Below are 21,570 nucleotides of genomic sequence, written 5' to 3' on the forward strand. Positions count from 1 at the left end.
TTTAGATCCTGTATGGAGGCGGTTGGTCACTGGATGATTCAGAACTCTCTTAAACTGAATGGGGAGAAGACTGAGGTGATGGTGTTTGGAGGGAAAGAAAACATCTGGTCAGCCAATTGGTGGCCTGACTCGCTTGGAAAGTGTCCTTCCCCCACTACATCTGCTAAGAATCTCGGGGTGACGATAGACCCGGCCCTTGATATGAACAAACAGGTGAGTAGAACCATCTCCACCTGCTGGGGCTTGATCCACACTCTGCGAAGGATTAGGAAATACCTTTCCCTGCAGTCCAGAAAGCAAATAGCTGTCGCACTTATTGGTTCACGCTTGGACTATTGTAATGCGTTGTACGCAGGGCTAAATAGGAGCCTCCTGCAGCGCTTACAAGTAGTTCAAAATGCCACAGCCAGATTTGTTCTGGACATTCCCAGACGCTCTTTGGCCACGGCGGCCAGGAATACGCTGCACTGGCTACCTGTAGAACACCGAATACGGTTCAAAGTTCTATGTATGACATATAGAGCCATTGCAAAAAACAGTGACACGGGAGTTGGCTCCATCATCTCCCACTATATTCCCGGAAGGAACTTGCGTTCCTCAGGGAAAGCACTTTTGACAGCTCCTCGTATACAAAGAGCTAAGTGGGGTGGCAGGGCCTTCTCCACCCTGGCCCCCAGATGGTGGAACGATCTTCCTTTGGACCTCAGATCCCTACCCTCCCTACATAAATTCCGTAGTGCCCTCAAAACTTGCCTTTTTCGGCAAGCCTATATGTAAGGATGTCTGCTTCATTTTCTGATCGTATTGTTAGGCGCCTTGATACCTGCGGGTTATTGTTCTGCGCGATATAAATTTTTATCAAATCAAATCAAAATCTTTAAAATGTTCGAGGTACCAGCATCCAGGCACAGTTTTGTGCCAAGTTTGCTTTATGTCCTCCGTTCTCACCATGACGGCTCTTCTTTGCCCTTCTTTTGTTCCCAAGTAGACAAATCTTTCTCTCTGGTGTTGGGGGACCCCTACATATTCAATTTGGGGGTGTTTAGGATAGTACATGGTAGTAGCCAATTGTCTACACCATTGGCTACTACCATGTACTATCCTAAACACCCCGGAGGGCCACTTTCAATGGGGAGTGGGCCTAGAATGCTCTATTTTAACCAAAAACAAGATGGTGAAACCCTACTATGGTTCCCTACTTTAGGTAGCACACCTTAGGGGTGTGACTAGCCTACAATAAAACTCCTCCTGAATATCTAATTTACTGCCTGCTCTGGTGCTAAATGGTCCTCCGGGCAGGGAATGGTGTTCCCCAGATCTGCGGGGAGGCTATGCTTGTTATCAAAGACGGCAGAGACTTTGGAGCCTCTGGCCTTGACATGCTAAATTCCCTATCGTGCTGGATTAGGTGTGATCACCATCTGCCGGGCAGGCATTTTTCCTGGCCTCTGGGAGTGCTGGCTCACAGTTTCAGTTGGTCAGAAACTCATCTGTGGTGGCAGGCTGGACGATACCAGTCAGCCAACACACCAAGTGACTAGTATGGATACAGGGGGCACCTCTATGTTGCCTTTCGGTTGCATGTCTTCATAAATCTGATACTGGCATCAGTACTGATTTATTAAGACAATATGTTTGATACCAAACATTAGTATCTGCAACTAAGCCATTAGGTAGCTGGGTTACTCGTAATGACCAATGTCCGGTACATACCTTTAAAGTGGCTTCCTGATCACCTGCAATGTCTAGCAATGGAGCTAGGCATCATAGGGGCATACCTGCTCATGCTCAAGCAGATGTGCCCTCACATGTAATATAATTCACCATGCCTTGGGACTCCAAGGCCTGCTGTAGGATTGACTTACATGTAGGGCACGCAGTGTACGTGGGCATTTCACACAGGGAGTGGGCACTGTCCTGTTTTCTGAATTGCTTGCACCATTTCAACGCACCCTGTAATGACAGTCTGCATGCAGTTTGTGTGGATCCTTTTGGATGACATAATACATGCTGCAGCCCTTAGGGACCCTGAAACAGCCCCCCTAAGCCCTTAAGAGCTGATTCCACTAGAGTTAAAGCTGCGACCACTGTGTCAGCTAGTTGAGTCTCTGTCCTGGACATCTGTCAGGCCGCAGCATGGCAATACTACTCATGATCTCCAATTGCTACTGCCTCGACAGTCTGGTCTGGCGAGATGTGCATTTTGCCCGTTTAGTCCTCCAGTACCTCTTAGTTTAAAACAGTCCACAGACCCATCTCCGGGTAGAGATTGCTTTGTATCAGTTCTAAGATAATTAATCTGTGGCTTGGAGTCTCTGTCAGATGAGCAAATTACTTACCTTGAGTAATGCCTGATCTGGTAGAGGCTATCTAGTCTCAGATTCCTGACCTAACCTCTCATCCTTCTTGTTCTGTGCACTTTGTGTTTATACAAAAACAATTTTAGTTCTTTTATTGCAAAATTTACTACAAATTGCTCTACTGGGATACCTGATGCAAACATGGTCTGGCCCTTGCCTTCCTCACCTTCACTATAGCCACTGTTGGCTGAGGGCCAAGTCTTAAGTTCGCTTCAACCTCATCCTCTTAGTCCATAATAATATCACCATTTATTCCAGACAGACCCTCTCAAATTTGCGGGGACAACCTTTGGCAGTGTATGTATGGTCTCTGCCATCCTAACACACCAATCCATGCTATTCGTCCAGGCCGCTGTAGATGGACCCACTGGGGAATTCCACTGCCTGGCTTAATCTTTCTTTGCGATCCGCGTGCCCAGTGCCACCAGTATGTCTCTCCAGTGGACCCCCAGTTCATCTAGGATGCCCAGAAGCACTACCCTAGGGTGCATGTCATTACACATTCCCGCAACGCAGGTCAGAGTAGATATAACGGTGTCCTAGTACCTATAGATGACGGACATAACCACACCATGTGATAAAGTTTTCCCCTAAAATCTCTGTATCCAGTGCACTCTGGGACATACAGACTCTGGTTTTCCACAGTCAGAGGGGTGTAAAGTAAGCCTGGTGGAGATACTTGAACTGTATGAGCCAGAGTCTCACTGATATTGCCAACATCCAGGGAGCCATACATGCATCTTACCAATTGGCCTATCCCACTCTCCCACCCGTTACTCCCATTTCGCCCTTAAGGAGCCCATACGGTTTAGGGAGTGTGTTACTAAGGTCTTATAAATCTATGAGATTCTGCCTAGCCCCAAATGACCAATCTGCAAGCGACCTTCCAGTGGGCTAAATTCTGGAACCTCTTCCAGTTTCCATTGATATTCGTGGAGTGCATACCGAAACTGTAAGTACCCAAAAAGTGGTAGCTGGGCATTTGGAAGTCCACTGGGAGGTCTTAAAAGGCCTTAATGTGACCTCGGTCCCACACATCCCCCAGACGTGAGATCCCTATCTTGTCCCATCCATGGAAGCCCTCTAGGTTCACCACTTGGGTTAGCAACTTGCCTATCCTCAGGAGAGTTTAAAGTGAGAGCTTTTGGTCCTGGCTGATCCATCTCAGCGCTGCCCTCCCCATCCGGAACAACACTTAGGATACGTTATTGAGGTCCAGTAGGGCTAGTTCTCCTTGATAGGCTGGGTCCCCCCCAAACCCTGTGCATCCAGTTGTTGATAGTCATGGGGTGGTTAGCCCTATTAAAAAGGTATACATCCGTCGTAGCAAGCCCCCGTCATACACAGAGCAAACTCATTTGCCAAATGCCATCCTTTGGGGTTTGTGAGCCCATATAAACCTTCATCACATAGTTGCCAGTGAGTTGAACTAGGCATAGGAAGATTGTAGTCCGGGAGAGCATAAAGTAGCTGCGGGAGAATCAACATTTTGAAAAGAGCACATCTACCCATGAGATAGAGCAGCTAGGCCCCACCAGCCAGTCCACTGCCCCCTCTTTCAGCACTCTGTCACAGAAATAACCACAGCTCATCTGGGCAATCCTCCGTGGTCCTGGCAGGAGTCCAGCTCTACGATCAGCCACGTCAGACTTCGCACTGCTCCCGGCCCCCTGGCTCGAGTTCTTCCAGGGGTCCTTCCCACCAGGCCGAGCTGGACACATAGGGAAGAGCAGGAGAAAGAAACCCCCACCTCGCCGCCCGCAGGGGTTGCAACGTCTCGGACGCCGGCCAGGCATATGTTAGGTATTTCTATTGTTCCACCACGGGAGGTATGCCCACAGGAAATGTAGTCAAATCCAGCAAATATCCTTATTGGAAGAGTAATGTGAGCATTCAGTGTCGTTGTTGGTCAGGTGTGGTAAAGAATCACAAATTATATGTCCAGTGAACAAGTCCTAGAAAAATTAGACGATGTTCTAAATTAGTAGGTACAGGTAAGGAGGCCATAGTAAGCCACGTCTGTCTTCGCACTGCTCCCGGCCCCCTGGCTCCAGTTCCTCCAGGGGTCCTTCTCACCAGGCTAAGCTGGACACATTGGGTAGAGCAGGAGGAAGAAACCCCCCCTCGCCGCCCACAGGGGTTGCAACGTCTCAGACGCCGGCCAGACCTCCTAATGAGGCCGCTGTGCTTCGGGCTGTGGACTGATCAGCGCGGTCTTCATGTCCCTCCGCATTGCCTCAGGCTCTCGCCCCTTGCTGGCGCGTCAGGGCTGCATTCTCTTGTTTTCTACCTGAGCTCCCCCCTGTCTGACCTCTCCGGGGCAGGCGCCTGATTACTGGGGCCACTGCGGTCTTCCTTCACCAGACACAGTAGCCCAGCCATCGCACCCGGGCCACAAGTTTGAACCCTGCATCCTTCATATGCCCCAACTCTCATCTCTCTTTGTCTCAGGTCGTTGACACATGCAACCACCAGGACCCCCGAGTGAGGTCTGAGAGGTCCACGGGCCCTATCCTGACTAGGCTTGTACCGAGAATAACAGTTCCTTGGTGGCCTGTTCTGTAACCTCTTACCACATGAAAGATCCTTCAGGACCTCACTTATGCACATTAGTCATTCCTCCTTAGCTCCCTGCTACTGGTGGACGACCTCACAACTGACTCCACCTACTGCTGCGCAAGGGGATTGCTAAAAAGAAATTAGCTTATAGAGTCTGACTCCTGGGTAAAGTCCTATGGTAAGGAATCTGTGGCTTGATGGTCTCTACCAGATAAGGTGTTACCGAAAGTAAGTAACCTTTTTGACATGCATTCAAGGAAGTATCACAAGTGGATCCATCTGTCTTAAAAACTTCATGTACTAGTTTCATTGCTATATTAATGCAATCGAAAATCCAAGAACTCATACGGTATTACAACAATATGAAATCCAAACAGTAAATATATTGTTTATATAGAAATGAAGTTTATTAACACAATGGAATATTCTTGTATTCTTCTGTACATTCCACTTTTATAGTTTCTTGCTTCACAAAAACAGTTGACAATTGTTTCGTCACTGCATGACTTTTTCAAGGCTTAAAGTGATAAGGAAGTAATCCAAAGATAAGTGTAGCCGGGTCCGAAAATTTTAATCAAAGGTCCATAGCTAAGTGTAAAAAACATCCCACACAATCTATGTTCCAGTCCAAAATCACTGTTAAGTCCTAGATCGTTTCAAACAAGCTCCTATGTTAGGTATTTCTATTGTTCCACCACGAGAGGTATGCCCACAGGAAATGTAGTCTAATCCAGCAAATATCCTTATTGGAAGTGTAATGTGAGCATTTGATGTTGTCGTTGATCAGGTGTGGTAAAGAATCACAGATTATACGACCAGTGACTAAGTCCTAAATTAGTAGGTACAAGTAAGGAGGCCATAGCAAGCTCTTACTTGATCTGGTCTCCCTTGCTTCTGAGGAAGTGATCCTAAATAAGGATATTTGCTGGAAGTGACTACATTCACTGTGGGCATACCTCTCACGGTGGAACAATAGAAATAATCAACCTCACCTAACCACTACTACCCTATTTAATTTGTCATTCGTTTCATTGCTACTTACTATCAGTTACAACATTTGAGATGGACCATGTGGTTTTACAGTCTATCCAGAGTGTGTGATCTACAACTGTACATTTTGCAAAAGTAAAATGATACTTACCAACAGCACTTGCCATGCAGTGTGGTAGACTCATAGGCATCCTCTAGACTGTAGAGTTCCTTATTTCCATGGAAACTGTTCGGATTATTAAGGTAGGAAAGGCTATGGTCTGGATACGTTTAACTTATGACTTTAAAGTGAATATTTAACATTGTCATTTTCCTTTTGTACTAGGGTGGATAAGGAAAAGGCACAGGCCGCAGAGGAGCAGTCAAAAATTGTGGAAAAGAAGAAAACCGATGAGTTGAAAGTTCAAATGGATTCCCAAGTAAAACAACAGCGTTTGGCTGCCCAGCAGGTGAGAAAACTATGCCCCTGTTTCTCATGAAAACATCCTGTTCCAAAGACCCCAGCTGCATCTAAGGAGCCTTTTTGGAATGGGTCTACAATCATAGTGCCCTTATGTTCCCAACCAATAAAATTCTCAAGTAGGTGTAAAGAAATTCCTCTTTTTGTATGGTCACTGCAAGTTGTTCGACCAATGCTGCTGGTTTTTCGATTGGGAGAGCACCAAGGCCTGCTAACCATTCCTCAGTGCCAGTGCTCTGCCCCTAAAGTGTAAGTCTGATTGGCTGTGCCCAATGGGAAATGGCTAATGTACCTGTAGGTTCCTAGTATATGATACCCAGGGCATGCAAACTCGAGTGGTACTCTAGGGCTTGCAGCACTGGTTGTACCTCCCTGTAGGTCCCCTAAGTAAAACTAGCCCCCAGTCCGCAACTGCAGACTTGCAAACCAGTCGTACACTGCTAGCCCGACTTTTCCATTGAAAACAATGGCAAAGTGACTACTTCCCCTGTATATCTCTGTAAGTCACCCTTCTGACAGGCCTACTGAGTCCTAAGGCAGGGTGTAGCATACGACACAGGCAGGGCATGTATTTTACATGTCCTGACAGTAAACACGCAAAACCCCATTTTAAACTGTGGAAAAACGTAGTCGCCCATTGGCGATTACAGGATTACATGCGGACCCCTCAGCTGTTCCAACTTCTGAATGGTCGACTAAAGTGGGCACTCCAAGGTATCAAACAACTCAATACATTAAGCCCACCTTGTATCTCAAGTCGCAATTAATGTGACATGTTGCATTGTGCAGCTTTTACCAAGCTGCCACTTTGTTGCCTTTAAAACGCCTGTGCATAACCGAGAACACATGGAGACGGTTCCACAAGACAGCTTTCTGCCCTCCTGTAGAGACGTTCCATTGACTTTCAGATAGGAGAACAATGAGGGCTTGTAGGCAGTGGAGGTGCTACCTGCCTACTGCTTGAAGCCACTTGCATGTTCATCCTAACAGTAAGGCTTCAAAGGAGAAGCCACCTTTGAAAGGCAGATGTGTCCCATTAGGAAAGAGGGTTTCCCCGTTGTTTAGACAGGCTAGCACAGGGAGCAGAAAGGGGAAAACAGTTGTCAAACCAGTTTCCCCAGGGCTGCTTAATCCTGAGGTAGCCACACCCCAAGGGTGGACTACGGACGTCAGAACACTGAGAAAGGGGTTTTGCCATCTTGGGAGTGGGCAAAATGGTGCATCCTCGGATAGCCAGAGGCCTTCTCCACAGGAAATGATCACCAGGTAGGAGGGAAACCGGTAGCTCATTGTCTACCAACCCCATCATGCCTTGAGGGCATTTTCCAAATTCGGGGTACCCCTTTCACCCAGACATCAGATCTCTACCCGCTAGAAGAAGGATCAAAGAAAGACCACCCTGTAGCACCAAAGGCCCGCCAGGGTTTGGCGTCAATCTTTGCTGCAGGTCCTCTATTCTTGCTCTGTCGGTCCTTCTTCATCCATCCTCTGTCCCAGTAGTTTAATCTAGGCTCCTAGTGTCAAGGGGACCCAAAAATACTGACTTTTGGGGCATTAAGGGGAGTGTAAGGTAGTAGCCAATGAGTTCCTACCCCTATGGTGACTACACCCCCTATATGACCACTTCCTGTGGAAATTGGGCATAAACATGACCCAGAGTTTGTAGTTTCACCAAAACAAGATGGTGAAACCCTTCTCTGAGTGGTTACTTCTTGGCCCACCTTAAGGGTGTGCCCAGCTTGTAAGTGTTAAATAAATATTGATGGACGGGATGCTGGACATTGCAGACATTCACCCCCAGACACAAGGATCTGGGTTTAATCCATCATTCTTTAGCTCACCACACCACCCCAGTTTGGACCCAGCCATATGCAATTCAATCTTGACCTCTGTCCTTATGGGAACAGTCCAGCCCGAACTGCCAAGCCAGGTCCTCCCTGGAATGGAAACAAGCATCCTGGGACTGGTTGGGCATCATCCCTCATCAGCCAGGCTAGTTTGAATACAGTGGTGCAGGGAGCACGGGACCACCGTCTGGGCATACCCTTCCCACTTAGGGCGACAATTGCAAATTAAACAATCATTCACAAGGATCTGGGATTAATCCATCATTCTTTTGCTCAGCCTGTGTGACACGCCTCCTGACTAGCTAATTTTCCCAACTGCTCTTGTGCCAAATGGACCTCAGGGTCGGGGGCGGCATTCCCCTCGACTGGTGGAAGCTAGGATCGCAAATCCAAGGTGGCAGTGGCTTTGAGGCCTCTGGCCCTGATATTCTAAATCACTAGCAATCCTGCTGGAGGAGATGTGAACACCTTCCTCCCAAGCTGGCATTGTTTCTGGCTTCTGAGAACGCTGTTTCTCACCGCGAGGGGGCAGAAGCTTGTCTGTGGTGGCAGACTGGATGATATTAGTCAGCCAGCACACTAGAGCGTTCATAGGTTTCAGGGGGTACCTCTAGGGTGCACTCTGGGTGCATGTCTTCATAAATCCAATATTTGCATCAGTATGGACTTATCAAGATAAGATGTTTGATACCAAACATCATAGGTTTCATTAAAGCCATCATGTAGCTGGGTAATTTGTACTGACCAGTGTCCAGTACATGCCTTTAAGATGGCCTCCCTGGTCACTTCCAATCTCTTCTAATTGAACTAGACATCACAGGGGCTTTTCTGCTCATACATATATGTCTTCACATGTATTATAATGCACCCTGCCTTAGAGCTCTAAGGTCCGCTGTGGGAGTGACTTACATATAGTACATGCAGTGTCTTTTGGCATAGCACACTTCTTTTGTCAAGTCATGTTATGTTTTCAAAATGGTTTGCTCCATTTCTCGCATTCTCCAATGGCAGGCTGCATACTGTTTTTATGTGGGTCCCTTTGGGTGGCACAGTACTTGGTGTACATCATAGGGTCTCTCTTAAGTGCCCATGCCCTGGGTACCATAGGTACCATTTACCAGGGGCTTATTAGGGTGCTAAAGCCTTTGCCAATTGAATCACAATTGAACGTCAGTTCAAGGGAAAGAACACTTGCATTGGAGCCTTGTTAGCAGACCTCAGTACACTGTTGGAGTTAAAAAAATCAAATCTAGTAGTTCACATGGGGGTAACAAAAGCGGGGTGACATCTGCACAGAAGTCTAGTCTCCTACAGTGCCTCCAAGATTCCATGCTGAGGAATCCAGTAACCGTTAATATAAAGCATTGCATTGGCAAATGTATTGCCCACAATGACATGGGGACATCAACTCAGTCGTCCTCTGAGATGCACTAAAAGAAGTACTATGGCTATATTTTTTCAAAACAATGTATGCTAGTGTGAAGATAGCCACCAAAAATGTAGGTTTTAAACCATGCAGCGCATGCCACTGTCTGATGTAGTTGGACAACGCACTTGGTTTGATTTGGCGTCTGGAGTGCAATCATGTTGCCAAGACGTGCAAGGATTGTTGTGACATACATACAAAGGCACTAAGTGAGCAGTTATTCAAGCTCCTAACTGCACAGCGCCAACCGACCCCTCGAAGTTACAGAGAGTGACCGAGCTCTGTTGTGGACCCTGGGCTGTATCTGCGCCTACCCGAGTCTCCGGGAGCCGGAGCAGCCCCCACCCAGTAAAAGGAATTCTACTGGGCTATGCATTCATCTTTGGGCGGCTTGGATGGAGGGGTGAGGGGGAGACTTAATAGTTTTCTGCTGGCGGGCCTTCCCTTGCCGCCAGATATGCCCACTAGTTCCAGTGACTGCTCTGGAGCGGCTCCGGTCAAGCGTCCTCAACCTTTCCCGGCACCCGCTGCAGTGCCAATGCCAATGCCACTGGCACCAATTAGTCAATCCGCCCCATCATTTCTGACTCAGACAGGCCTGTATTGGGTGGTGAGTTGGAGAAGTCTGAGGACCCATTAGAACCGTTTCCTCATCCAGCACCTCACCCTGGAGAACTTGGTGGTCCAGTCTTCCACTTTCAACTAATTTTCCCACCGACCTTGTCGCCAAAAGTGGGGCTTTGTCAGGGGGTTGGGCATCTCCACTAGCTGGAGAGGCCCTGCTCAACACGGCAAAGGACTAGAAGCCTTTGAGGCTCACCACCTTTTAATTCTGTTACTGCCTTGGAAGTAGGTTTGAAGCACCTCCACCCCGAGGAGTCTATGCTTTGGACCAGTGAAACACAATATTCTCACCTCAGGGGGGTCAGAAGCATGTCTGGGAGTGGCAGGCTTGTGCAGACCAGTCAGCCACACCCTATCAGTTGGGAAGGGTTGCAGGGGCCACCTCTGAGTGTATTTATTAATGAATCCAACACTAGCATCAGTATGGGCTCATTAATCTGACATGTATGGTACCGACCATCCTGGGATTTGGTGAAGACATCATGGAGCTGTGGAAATTGCATTGACAACCTCCCAGCGGATGTACTCAGTATGGCTTCACTATGTGTAGTAAAGTGCCCCTTTTTGCATTGTTCACCCCCCACTTTTTGCCTGATATCTGATGCACCTGAGTGTGCACTGGGTTCCTCGCCAATCAGCTTCCCAGTGCCTGTGTTCTTTCCCAAAACTGTACCTTTGTTGTCACATTTGGCACACCTCTGGCTAACATGTAATGCCCTTGTAAAAAAATAAATGAAAAAGTGGTACCACAAGGGCCTTGTGAACAGAGGGTCACTAAGGGCTGCAGCATGTATTGTGCCTCCGTCAGAAGCCCTTCACCAAACACACATACACTGCCATTGCAGACTGTGTGTTCTGGTGCAGACAAAACCTAAGAGTGGACATCCCTGTGTGCCATGCCCAACAACCACTGCCTGTGGCATAGGTAAGTCACCCCTGTAGCAGACCTTACAGCCCCAAGGCAGAGTGCATTGTACCTCTGGTGAGGGCACAGTTGCTTGAGCAATGTGCCCCTACAGTGTCTGTGCCATTCACAGGCATTGTAAGTGTAGTGGAGCCATATTGAGTACATTACCTGGGAGTTTGTCATTACGAACTCCACAGCTTCATGATGGCTTTACTGAATGCTAAGGAGTTTTGTAAAAAAAACTTCTCAGCACATTAAACCCACTCTGATGCCAGTGTGAGATTTAATGTATAATGCACTCAGAGGGCATCTTAGAGATGCCTCCTGAAAAACAACCAGCCTCTGGTGTGTTCCGTGACTGTGTGGTGGGAGCCTTCCACTCCCTGAGCCCAGAAACAAACCTTTCCTTGGCGGAGGTGTTCACACCCCCCTCAGAGCAGGAAGAGCCATCTGTGACCGGGGAGCATCAAAGGCCTTGCTTGCCGCCTTTGTAAAGCGACCCCCAGCCTCTCCTGCTATCAGGAGCAGGTCCCCTTCGGTCTCCCCTCCTTTTCGTCAGGAAGACATGCGGGAAAAATTAGCCAGCCCAGAAGGTGTGCCCACCTCTACCAACCCCACCCCTAAGGTGGGGGAGGCGAGGTGATGCCCACTCTTCCGTGCCTGCCCTCTTGCAGATGGCAGGCGCTCCTCAATCAGGATTAGGGATTGTACCCACTCCCCCATGTGGGGTGAGCACACCAAGGGTATACTCATCCTAAGGTCAGTAGCCCATTGGCTACTGACCTCGAGACCGCTAAAACGCCCCCTAAATACAGTATTTAGGGGGCAGCCTTGAACAAGAAGGCAGATTCCTGCAACCTAAGAAGGACAAGATCTTGCGCCAAAAATCACCTTATCCTGCAGCCAGTGGCCTCCAGAACCCTGGGAGGACTGACTGCCTTCAACAAAGGCCGGATCTCCTGTGAAAAGCAGCTCTGTTTAAAAGACACTCTCAAAACAGACTCTCCGAAACCCGACGCCTGGAACCACCACTGCACCCGTTGCCTACAGCCCAATTTCTTGTGGCCCACTGGTTCCAACAAGGTCCCCCAGCACTCCAAAGTCCAAATCAACTGTGAGTTGACCCCCCGCAGGACTCCCCGACCTCGCCTGCAGTCTCTGCACGGAGACACCCAATCTACGAGTGGCCCATGAAGGTGAAATCCGACCTCAAGACACCCCTGCATCCATCCGCCCTCCGTCCTGGAGACGAGAACCCGAGGTGCACCTACGTCCAGAGCCCTCCAACTTACCTGCCCAGCTGTTGGTTGCTCCCAGAAGTCTTCCTGGACTGACCCTGCACCCAAAATCCAAAACCAGCAACTCTCATTGAAAACAACAGGGCACCCAATGCCAAAACAGAACCCTGCACCCAGCCGCCGCTGTGGGTGTGCTTTGGGTGCTAACTCGGATCCCCCATTTGCCCTGAGCCTAACACCATGAGCTTTGTTCCCACAACCTTGTGGCCTGCTTGTGAGCAGCCACTAACCCGAAGCTCCCTGTTGGACCCGGGATCGCCGTTCCAGCTAGGGTAGCCTGGCACCAAGTGGAAAGGCCTAACTCCAAGGCTTTTGTGCTGTACTTGCGTCACTCTCACCACAGCAACTCAGCGTACCTCCACCTCAAAAATGACACCACACCATATTTAGAAAAAGATAAAAAAGCTTTATCTTTCCTTGCAATTAGTTTTTCAGTTACCACACAATTTGTTAAATCTGCATTTTAAAAATCACCATTAATTTGCATACTTTTTGTAAGTTCCTGAAGAATAGCATAGATTCTAATTACATTAGCAGACTTTGCCTATTAACAATACTCCTGAATAGGAAGGTGTAAGAGTTACATTACCATTAAGGACACATTGAAATTACCACAAGTGAGGTACAGCTTCCAGAAGCAGCTCTGCAGCAATTACACTTCTGAGCAAAATCATACAGTTGTTTGCCTAGAATAACAAAGATGGATCAAAACGATAATTCATAAAAGCACTGAATGCGTTCTACATATATATCAGGAAGGCAGGTCAATTCTTTAAAGTAAACCGGCTTTACATTGAAAGTATTCACTCCCACTTAAGATAGTCAGGTCTGATTCCCCAGCGTTGTTGTAGGGTTCCTGCTCCTAATCAGGTATGGTTAATTACCTCTACCAACTAGCCACCTTACCCGCTATCTGTCAAGGGCTTGACCTTGCTTAGAATGGCTGTAAATAATCACACAGTCTCAATGTCCCCTTTACCAGCTAGTCCATTCATGGATACCACCCAGCAAAGACTACGATGGACTGAGTCTCCTCCCTCCACCTAAAAAGAATTCCCGGCTTACTTTTGATAATGTCAAGGCTGTTGGATAGACCGCAACGTGCAGTGTACTCGACCGAGCCTCCCCGCTGGTCGTAGAGCTCCGGTGACTGGTCTCACACCGCAGTCCTGTCAGAGAGGGAGAGAGGGGGGGGGGTCGATTCTGGCTTTCCCCCTTCTTCTACGGCCCTCACAACCTCAGCCTTCCACACGGGGAAAAGCTCCGTCCTAGCCAGGCCTCCTCCTTACTCGTCGGGTGGGGCTTCGCTGGGCCTCCGTTGCTGGGCAACCCTCGCAGAAGCAGCTCACGTCAATGCCGGCCGCCTCAGAGCGCAAGGAAGCGCAGACTGCACGCTCCTTTCCGCAGCGGACTTCAGACCAGTAGCGGTGAGAACAGGTAAGCGCGAAAAGTGCTGTGCCGCCCAGGATCCGTTTTTATATAACGAACCTCCTACAAAGTCAACTCCACAGCAGGCTTAGGGGTATAGCCTAAAGAGCAGTTTCTTCAAGGTTTTTGGACGGCAGCCAAGATGAGTAAAAGTAAGACAACAAACTTGGGTCCCTAACTTGGCAGTTTCCCACACCCTCCAACTGCTGGCTCAACGGTCTTTCACTCACCAGGCTGACCCAGGGTTCTCTTCAGAGGGGAGGGGGTACCAGAGAGGAAACTCGCCACAGGGTCAAGGATAAAGACAAGGCTAGGTCATCAGACAGGAGGGGGCGTCATCAGAGAAGGGTAGCAGGCCCACAGACAGTCAATTCCCCCCTCAATGTGCCAACCTCTCCTTCCCAAAGCCTCAGCTCCTGACTGACCCCAATCCTCACACCAAAATCTAAAATGGCCGCCCAACATTCCACCTTTTATAGCCTGGGCCAAGAGTGTCTAGAGTGGACCAGAAGGTTCTGGAACCCCTCATGACAACCTTATGGCCCCAGGCTATGAGGTAATCAATCAACACCAACAATGTAGTGGACAAAAAGAAAAAGGGAGGCAAAAAGGAAAAAAATAAGAAGGGACCACCCAAAGGGCTGATAGGTGTAACTCTCCCTATCCCCCATTGGATAACATTGAGCCTCAGCACTATGCACCCGGCCGCCCTAGTGCCAATGAGGGTGCTTTGAGAGTGCATCCTTGGCCCTGGGGGAACCCTAATTCTAACCCCAGAAACTCAACTCCAAAGACCTGTTAACCGATAACTTAATTTCTCTCTATAGGAATACATTGACTGTTTTCCCTTGAAAAATGTTCTAAGTGTGGAGTTAATTTGCATGAAAATCTGAAAACTACAACTCAACTGTACAAAATTGATTTTACTTAGATTTTCTCTAGGAAATGTCGGATTAGGATATCAACAAATATAACACTGAGTGGAAAAAGTTACTTAAAGGTAATCCGAAAAGTAACAAAAGTAATCTGAAAAGTAATTTTGACATCTTGACTTGCCTGTATTTCAAACAATTGCATTTGAACCTGCATTAAATTGTAAAACATTGCATTAGATTTTACAAAGCATTTATTTCACTCACCTGTGCCAGGCTTTGCTTGGTTCTAGAAATAAAATAACTTAATAATATGTTTTATGCAAACAAAATTGGTCTGAGTTCAGTTTTTGGGTGTGTGACATCAATTGCTGATTGAGTGTGTACAACAAATGCTCAACACTACCCTCTGATAACGCCTTACTGCTCGCCCACACTGTAGGAGAGTAGGGTCTGCTTTCCTATAGTCACCCCACTTTTTGCTTTTTGCTTCACTGGTTTTCGACTTAGATGTGGCTGTGGGCCTACTAATCAGACCCACAGCCCTGCTGTTCTCTCTCTAAATTCACACCATGTACTTTAGGTACATCACCAATTGGGATTTGGGTCACTCTTATGAGTTCCTGTACAGTGTACCATGGGTACCCAGGGCATAGGTGCACCCAAGGCCTACCAGGGGCTGCAGCATATCTTTTGCCTCCCCTGGCTGGCCATCCAAACTGACACAACTGGATGATCACTCAGCTGGGGCAAGGTCATGTAATCACCCCTTGCTTAGATATAGTATTCCTATATCTAACCTTATATCTAGACACATATACACCTATAAGTCACTCCTATGGCAGGCCTTAACAATCCTGAAGGCAGAGTGCTTGGTTTTATGTGAGATGGTGCTCTAGCATGAGCTGAGCCTTTCTGCAGCTTTCGGAACCATGTCCTTATAGCTGTTCTAGGATATTGCCATACCATATACTCTTAAGTGCATTATGAACCTCGCGGTTAAATGCTAACTTTGGTTTGGCTTTATCAAAACATGTCGTGTAAGGTGTCATACGCTTTGGAATACTCCCCCCTTGCCAGTTCTGTCGACGGGGGTAGCATTCCAGCCTTCTAGAGGGAGAAGACATGTTGTTCCTACTAATCCCGGTTAAAGTTAACCAGAGCCTCAGCATCACAAAATGGATGCTGCTGCCACAGACACAAGTCTGACCTCCTGCTGCTGGGATTCCTTCCAGCGAGGGAGGCTTGGACAATAGGTTTCCTGTCTTGGGAGGTGCTAGCACCACCCCAGACAGGCCATAGTGTATTGGGGCAGGGAGAGCTGAATGAAATGAGACACTGCCTGGGGCACACAAGGTGTCCCATGCATAGTCCAGTTCAAACCGGTGCTGGTTTACTTCAGCCCCAGCTCTGGCGCGAAACTGGACAAAGGGAAAGGGGTGTAACCACCCCCTTCCTGTGTCCCACCCGTAGGAGGGACCTAGCAGGTAATCCAGCCCCTAAATTTGGTATATAAGTAGGAGCTGAGTCCCAAGACTTTAGATTCATCCTGACTGAAACTCTGAAACGAAACTCTGGACCTTCGACGATCTACTTTGCAAGAAGACGACTGAAGAATCTCCCTTGTGGTCAAGGAGTGACCACCCTGCACAAGCAGGCACCATCAAGCGATCAACGGTTTTCTTTGTCGACGCTCCTGCCCGAGCACAGAGCCTGATAAGACCCGGACTTCCAGACATCCAACAGCCCGATCCACAGTCACAGCAGAGCTGAGACCCGTGGAGGCGACGAGAGACGTGGGACCGGCCATCTTGGAAAGCCAGTGAATTGCTTTCCATGCAACTTCTTAGGCACCCTCGAAGTTGTGCATTGGGGATTGAGAAGTCCCAGCCCCGAGCACCAACTGCACCGAAGATCAGCCCTCCACACTCCACGAGTTCTTCGTGGAGCCCTTCTGCATTTTCCTGCTCAACGCATCTGTCCGGTCACTTGCCCGTTGGCTAGTGGCCTCTGTGACGACAAAACCTTTGATTTACACCGCTGGTCTGGTTGCTCCAGACTGACCCTTGCTCCCCTGAAAAGGAGAAGCCCATCAGATCTTGCTGGTCTGATTAAGAAGCCATCTTCCTTTTCTGCGTGGGTTTCCTTTGCCAAGGCTCGTTGACTCCAATCCGGAAGTTGACACCGCCGACAGCGAGATCCTTCGTGGGACAGTCCGTGCCCAGCTCCTGGTCGTCGTCGACACCTCCTGGTCCACGTGGCTGCAGAGACAAGCTTCACGACATCACCTGATCGCATCCCGACATCTCCTGGTTTCTTCTTGGTTCCATCCTGGTCACTGGCTAGTGACCCAGACTCTGCATTCAGGTACTCCTCATCCTCGATCCGCCCTTGGATCCAACCGGGCACTTCTCTCCTGGTCGCCTACAGCATCTTTCTCCAAGGCTCCATAGGAATCAGCGACGAAACCAGACACACTTTGTCACCTATGCACCCGCTTCCTGTGGGTGAGGTAACGCGAGTATTTCGGTACTCCTGTGGGTATTGACTATCCTAGTGTGCTAGTTTCAAGTAGCTTTTCCCTAGTCCATCCGAAAGTGTCCTAAAAGAACTAGTTTTCAATTCTTTTGTTCCCATTCTAACTCTATGGTAACTTGCGTGCGTGTAAAGACACGCGCATCCCGTGGGCCTCCTGCTCCCTATCCTTTGGTAGTACAGTGTAGCCCCAGCGATTCTCCAGGTCCTAGGCCTTTCCTTTGTTCTTGACGTGGTTCTTATACCACTATTTTAGTATACGGTTCGAAGTGCCCCTAGGACATTACTGTATTTTGTGCAACTTATTGTATTTTAATTAAGTATCTTGTTATGTGCTGGTGCCTCTGACCTCATAAAGAGTTCAGAGGATTGTGTTAGAAATAAATACATATATATTTTGATATACAACCTGTGTGGTGTCCTTTCATTTGGTATTAAGGGGATTGCATATGGTAAAACAGCTGGCTTCACATGCCCTCTTGAGTTTAGCCTAAGACTGCTTTATCCATGCTACCACTAGGATAGCTGATCTATAAGGTTGACTTTACAAGCATCACCATAAGGGTTGTTTGGACTGGTGCAAGGTGCTCACTAGAATTGTGAACATCATGTACCAGGCCAACTTCTCACACACTACCACAAATAAATAATAAGTTGCTTTCTACTTTTACCTCTGCTTACCTTTGGGGTTCCACTGGACTCTGTGCACACTATACCTCATTTTGGTATGGTATATACAGAGCCAGCTTCCTACAATCTGTGCCTGACCACTCCTGGACACCACGGTGTCGCCTGCAGCCTCAACACAAAGGTTTCCCACCTACCCTGACCGCGACCAGTCACTCCTTCCTCTGCCCCTGACTTTTGGGAGCCCAGCTGACGGTGCCCACGTGTCCCTCAACTCACCAACTTACCTGCCCAGCTGATAGTCACCTTCATCCTGCCTCCGGGCCCGAGCCTACAGCCTCTTTGTGCGACTGAGAGTCCACATTGAAAAATATTGGGTGCCCAAAGCTTATTTTACACCCTTTATCCGGCTGCCCCCTGCCTCTGGTGGTGTAGCTTTGGTGCTGCCTTGTGCCCCGATATCCCCCCCGTGCTGACCAATACCCCTGGGGCCTGTGCTCTGTAAAAGTGCAGGTACTTACCTGCAAACCTTGCCTCTTCGTGTTACCCCCAGTCTCTATTGACGAACATTGGGCCCAATGACCTCTGAGCCTGGCTGCCCCAGTGCCGCTGGTGATGCATACTTTCCTTGGACTGACCCTTGCCTAGTGGTATTCCAAGCCTCAGAAGACTGGAATTGTAAGTCAAGTACTTATCTGCTATTGCATAACATTGTGTTCGAGGCATATGAGCTGCAGATAGTACACTTTTGCATAGATCACCATCTGCTGTTGGGTTCGGATGCTTGCCCCTTGTTGTTGTCTTGGAAGAAGTCTTTTGTATTCATGAGATAAGTAACTCCTCTCTTGGACGATAGTGCGTATGGGCATTGACTCCATCTTTAGATTGTTTTTTTCCACCATCGGGTTCGGATGTAACTTCTGCGCCACGGTTCGGCTCCATATTCTCCAAACCTTTTCGACGCGCAAACCATCATAAACTCGACGGTATTGTTTTAGATCGCGTGATCTTTGACGCGCTCCTCTAATATTCCATTCTGGTGTCGACGCGGGCCGCAAGGCCTATCGACACCATTCGGGCCTACGGCTCATGGATAGGACTCAATTTAAAAAATGCTCCCAGTGTGGAGCTAAATTTCAACACAGTGACCACCACAAGGTCTGTAACCTGTGTCTCTCGCCCGAGCACGACGAGAATAATTGCCAGGCCTGCACCTCCTTTCGATCCAAAAAGACCGTTTGTGATCGCCAGGCCCGACGACACATTATGGTGCAACAGGCAACTCTGGTACCGGTGGACACCTTCGATGAAGGCCCCGATGTCCCGGAAGAGGATTCTGAGGATCTGGAAACCGTGTTTGAAGCAGACCACTCAGACCACCCTATCACTCCAGGTCAACGAGTAAATACAACTTCCCCTACCCCAATCTCGCATCCAAAAAAGGCGGCCCTGGTTAAGATTTCACCTGCTGGCCCCAGTCGCGACCAAAAACAAGCTTCAAAATCCATGCCCCGGAAGATAAAGGACAAGCCTTCCGGTAGCTCAGGACTGAGCAAACCGCTTATTATTGTCCCACAGGCACCATCGGCACCGAAGCACGGAGCACAACCTACTCCCAAAAAGACCTCTGCACCTACCACCCCTGTGCCGAAGGGAAAGGCATCGGATCTGAAACCGAAACATTCAGAACTGAAAAAGATTTCCACCTCCACATTGAAGCCAAAGGACCCAAAACCACCTTCCAGGGCTCTGGAGCGGAAATCCAAACCTCACTCAGACCTGACAAAATCGGCGCCGTAACTATCTACCGAAGAAAAGAACTTTTTCGACCGGATCATATTGATCCGAAACAAAAAACACTCCACATAAACCCTAAAAAAGGAAATTGGACACCCCAGGCATTCCTGAAGTGCCTGCAAAGAAGAAGGATTATGCTACTTCACCTTTACAACCCTCTTCTCCTGTTCTTCCTACTAAGCCTGTCTCTCCTCCACACTCTCCTATACTTCCACCAAACTCACCACTACCACCAAGTGATGATGATTTAGGGGATGGGGGAGATTTTAATGACCCTGATAACGATACAGACATACCACAAAACGATTGGGACGATTATGATGACCCAGTAGATCCTCCAGACCTCCCTAATCCTCATCCATAGCCAACAAAGCCATCTACCCCAGATGAGAATATTGGTTTTAGTCAGCTTGTAAATAGGGTGGCTCAGTACCATGGTGTCCCAATGCATTCGACCCCGCAGAGGAGGACTTTCTACTAGACACCTTTGAACAGTCACTAAAGACTGTACAAACCCTGCCAATGTTGAAAGTTGTCATTAAACATGCCCCCAACATATTCAAGGACCCTGTTAGGACTAGACTTTTAAATCCAAGAATTGACAAAAATATATAAACCTGCTCCCAGTGATCCAGCATACATCAAAGGTCAACTCCCTTAAGATGCCACAGTGGTAACTAACGCTAGAAAACGTGCAAAATCTCAAACCTCCGGTGATGCACCACCTCCGGACAAGGAGTCTAAATTATTAGATGCTTCTGGCAAACGAGTTGCTGCCCAAGCATCTAATAACTGGCGGATAGCCAACACACAAGCATTACTTGCTAGGTATGATAGGGCTCACTATGACCAACTAGAAACCCTATTGCAACAGTTACCTGATCAATATAAGACCAAGGCCAATGATTTAATTCAAGAGGGGAAATTAATAACTAATGCATCAATCAAATGTCCCCTTGAGGCAGCAGACACCACCTCTAGGGTCATTATCACTAGCGTGTTACTCAGACGACATGCCTGGTTGCTCATCTCTGGCTTCAAACAGGAGATACAAACAACTATCCTCAATCAGCCGTTCAATCAGCAACAACTTTTTGGACTGGCTGTAGACACCACTCTAGAAAAAATGGAAAAGGACACAGAGACTGCTAAATCAATGGGAGCATTGCAGTCTCCATCCCCACGTGGTTCCTTTCAACGCTCCTTCCATAGGGGAGCATCCAAAAACATCAATGCAGACACTGCTTCATACATAAACACCCCACAAATATCCCCCAACAAGGGATATTTTGGAGGTGGATACAGGGGAAATAACAAAGGGAGAGGCCGAGGTAACAACAACCCTCGCACCTCCCCCATTAATAAGCAGTGACTTCCCTCCACTCCCTTCAGACCATTTCACTCCAGTTGGAGGGAGACTATCACAGTTCCTACCTGTCTGGAATTCCATCACTACAGACAAGTGGGTAAGACAAATTATCCAGTATGGTTACTGCCTGGAACTGCAAAACACAAAGCCACTGGAGTCAAGCTAACCTGGCTGAAGACGGCTGATAGCCAGAAACCGGTCCTAGGATGCTTGATTCCGGTCCAGGGAAGACATGGCTTGGCATTTCGGGCTTGACTGTTCCCATGAGGCACAGTGTCAAGACTGATTTGCATATGACCATGTCTGAACTGGGGTGGCTTATTGAGCAAAATAACGATGGATTAAACCTGGATCTGTGACTGGGGGTGAATGTTTTGCCATTGTGCAACATTCCGTCCTTCATCTTGTGTGTTTTACTGCCTGGAACTAACAGCTACTCCACCCAACATACCACCCAAACAGAGCTCAGTG

The 21,570-nt window shown here is 48.2% G+C and overlaps 1 protein-coding gene across 5 annotated transcripts in view; it reads left to right on the top strand.

Moving 5' to 3' along the window:
• Nucleotides 1–21,570, top strand: part of BPTF (bromodomain PHD finger transcription factor) — a 1,855,127-nt gene that overhangs the window by 864,092 nt on the left and 969,465 nt on the right. For all 5 annotated transcript variants that reach the window (XR_013598794.1, XM_078654332.1, XM_078654328.1 and 2 more), the window contains exon 17: nucleotides 6,235–6,358. Coding sequence is in view for 4 of the 5 variants with exons in the window: in XM_078654332.1 (XP_078510458.1) it covers nucleotides 6,235–6,358 (124 nt within the window). In the remaining variant the exon portion in view is untranslated. The remainder of the gene's footprint in view (nucleotides 1–6,234; nucleotides 6,359–21,570) is intronic.

The sequence above is a fragment of the Lissotriton helveticus genome, chromosome 7 (assembly GCF_964261635.1).
Source record: "Lissotriton helveticus chromosome 7, aLisHel1.1, whole genome shotgun sequence".
Classification (NCBI taxonomy): domain Eukaryota; kingdom Metazoa; phylum Chordata; class Amphibia; order Caudata; family Salamandridae; genus Lissotriton; species Lissotriton helveticus.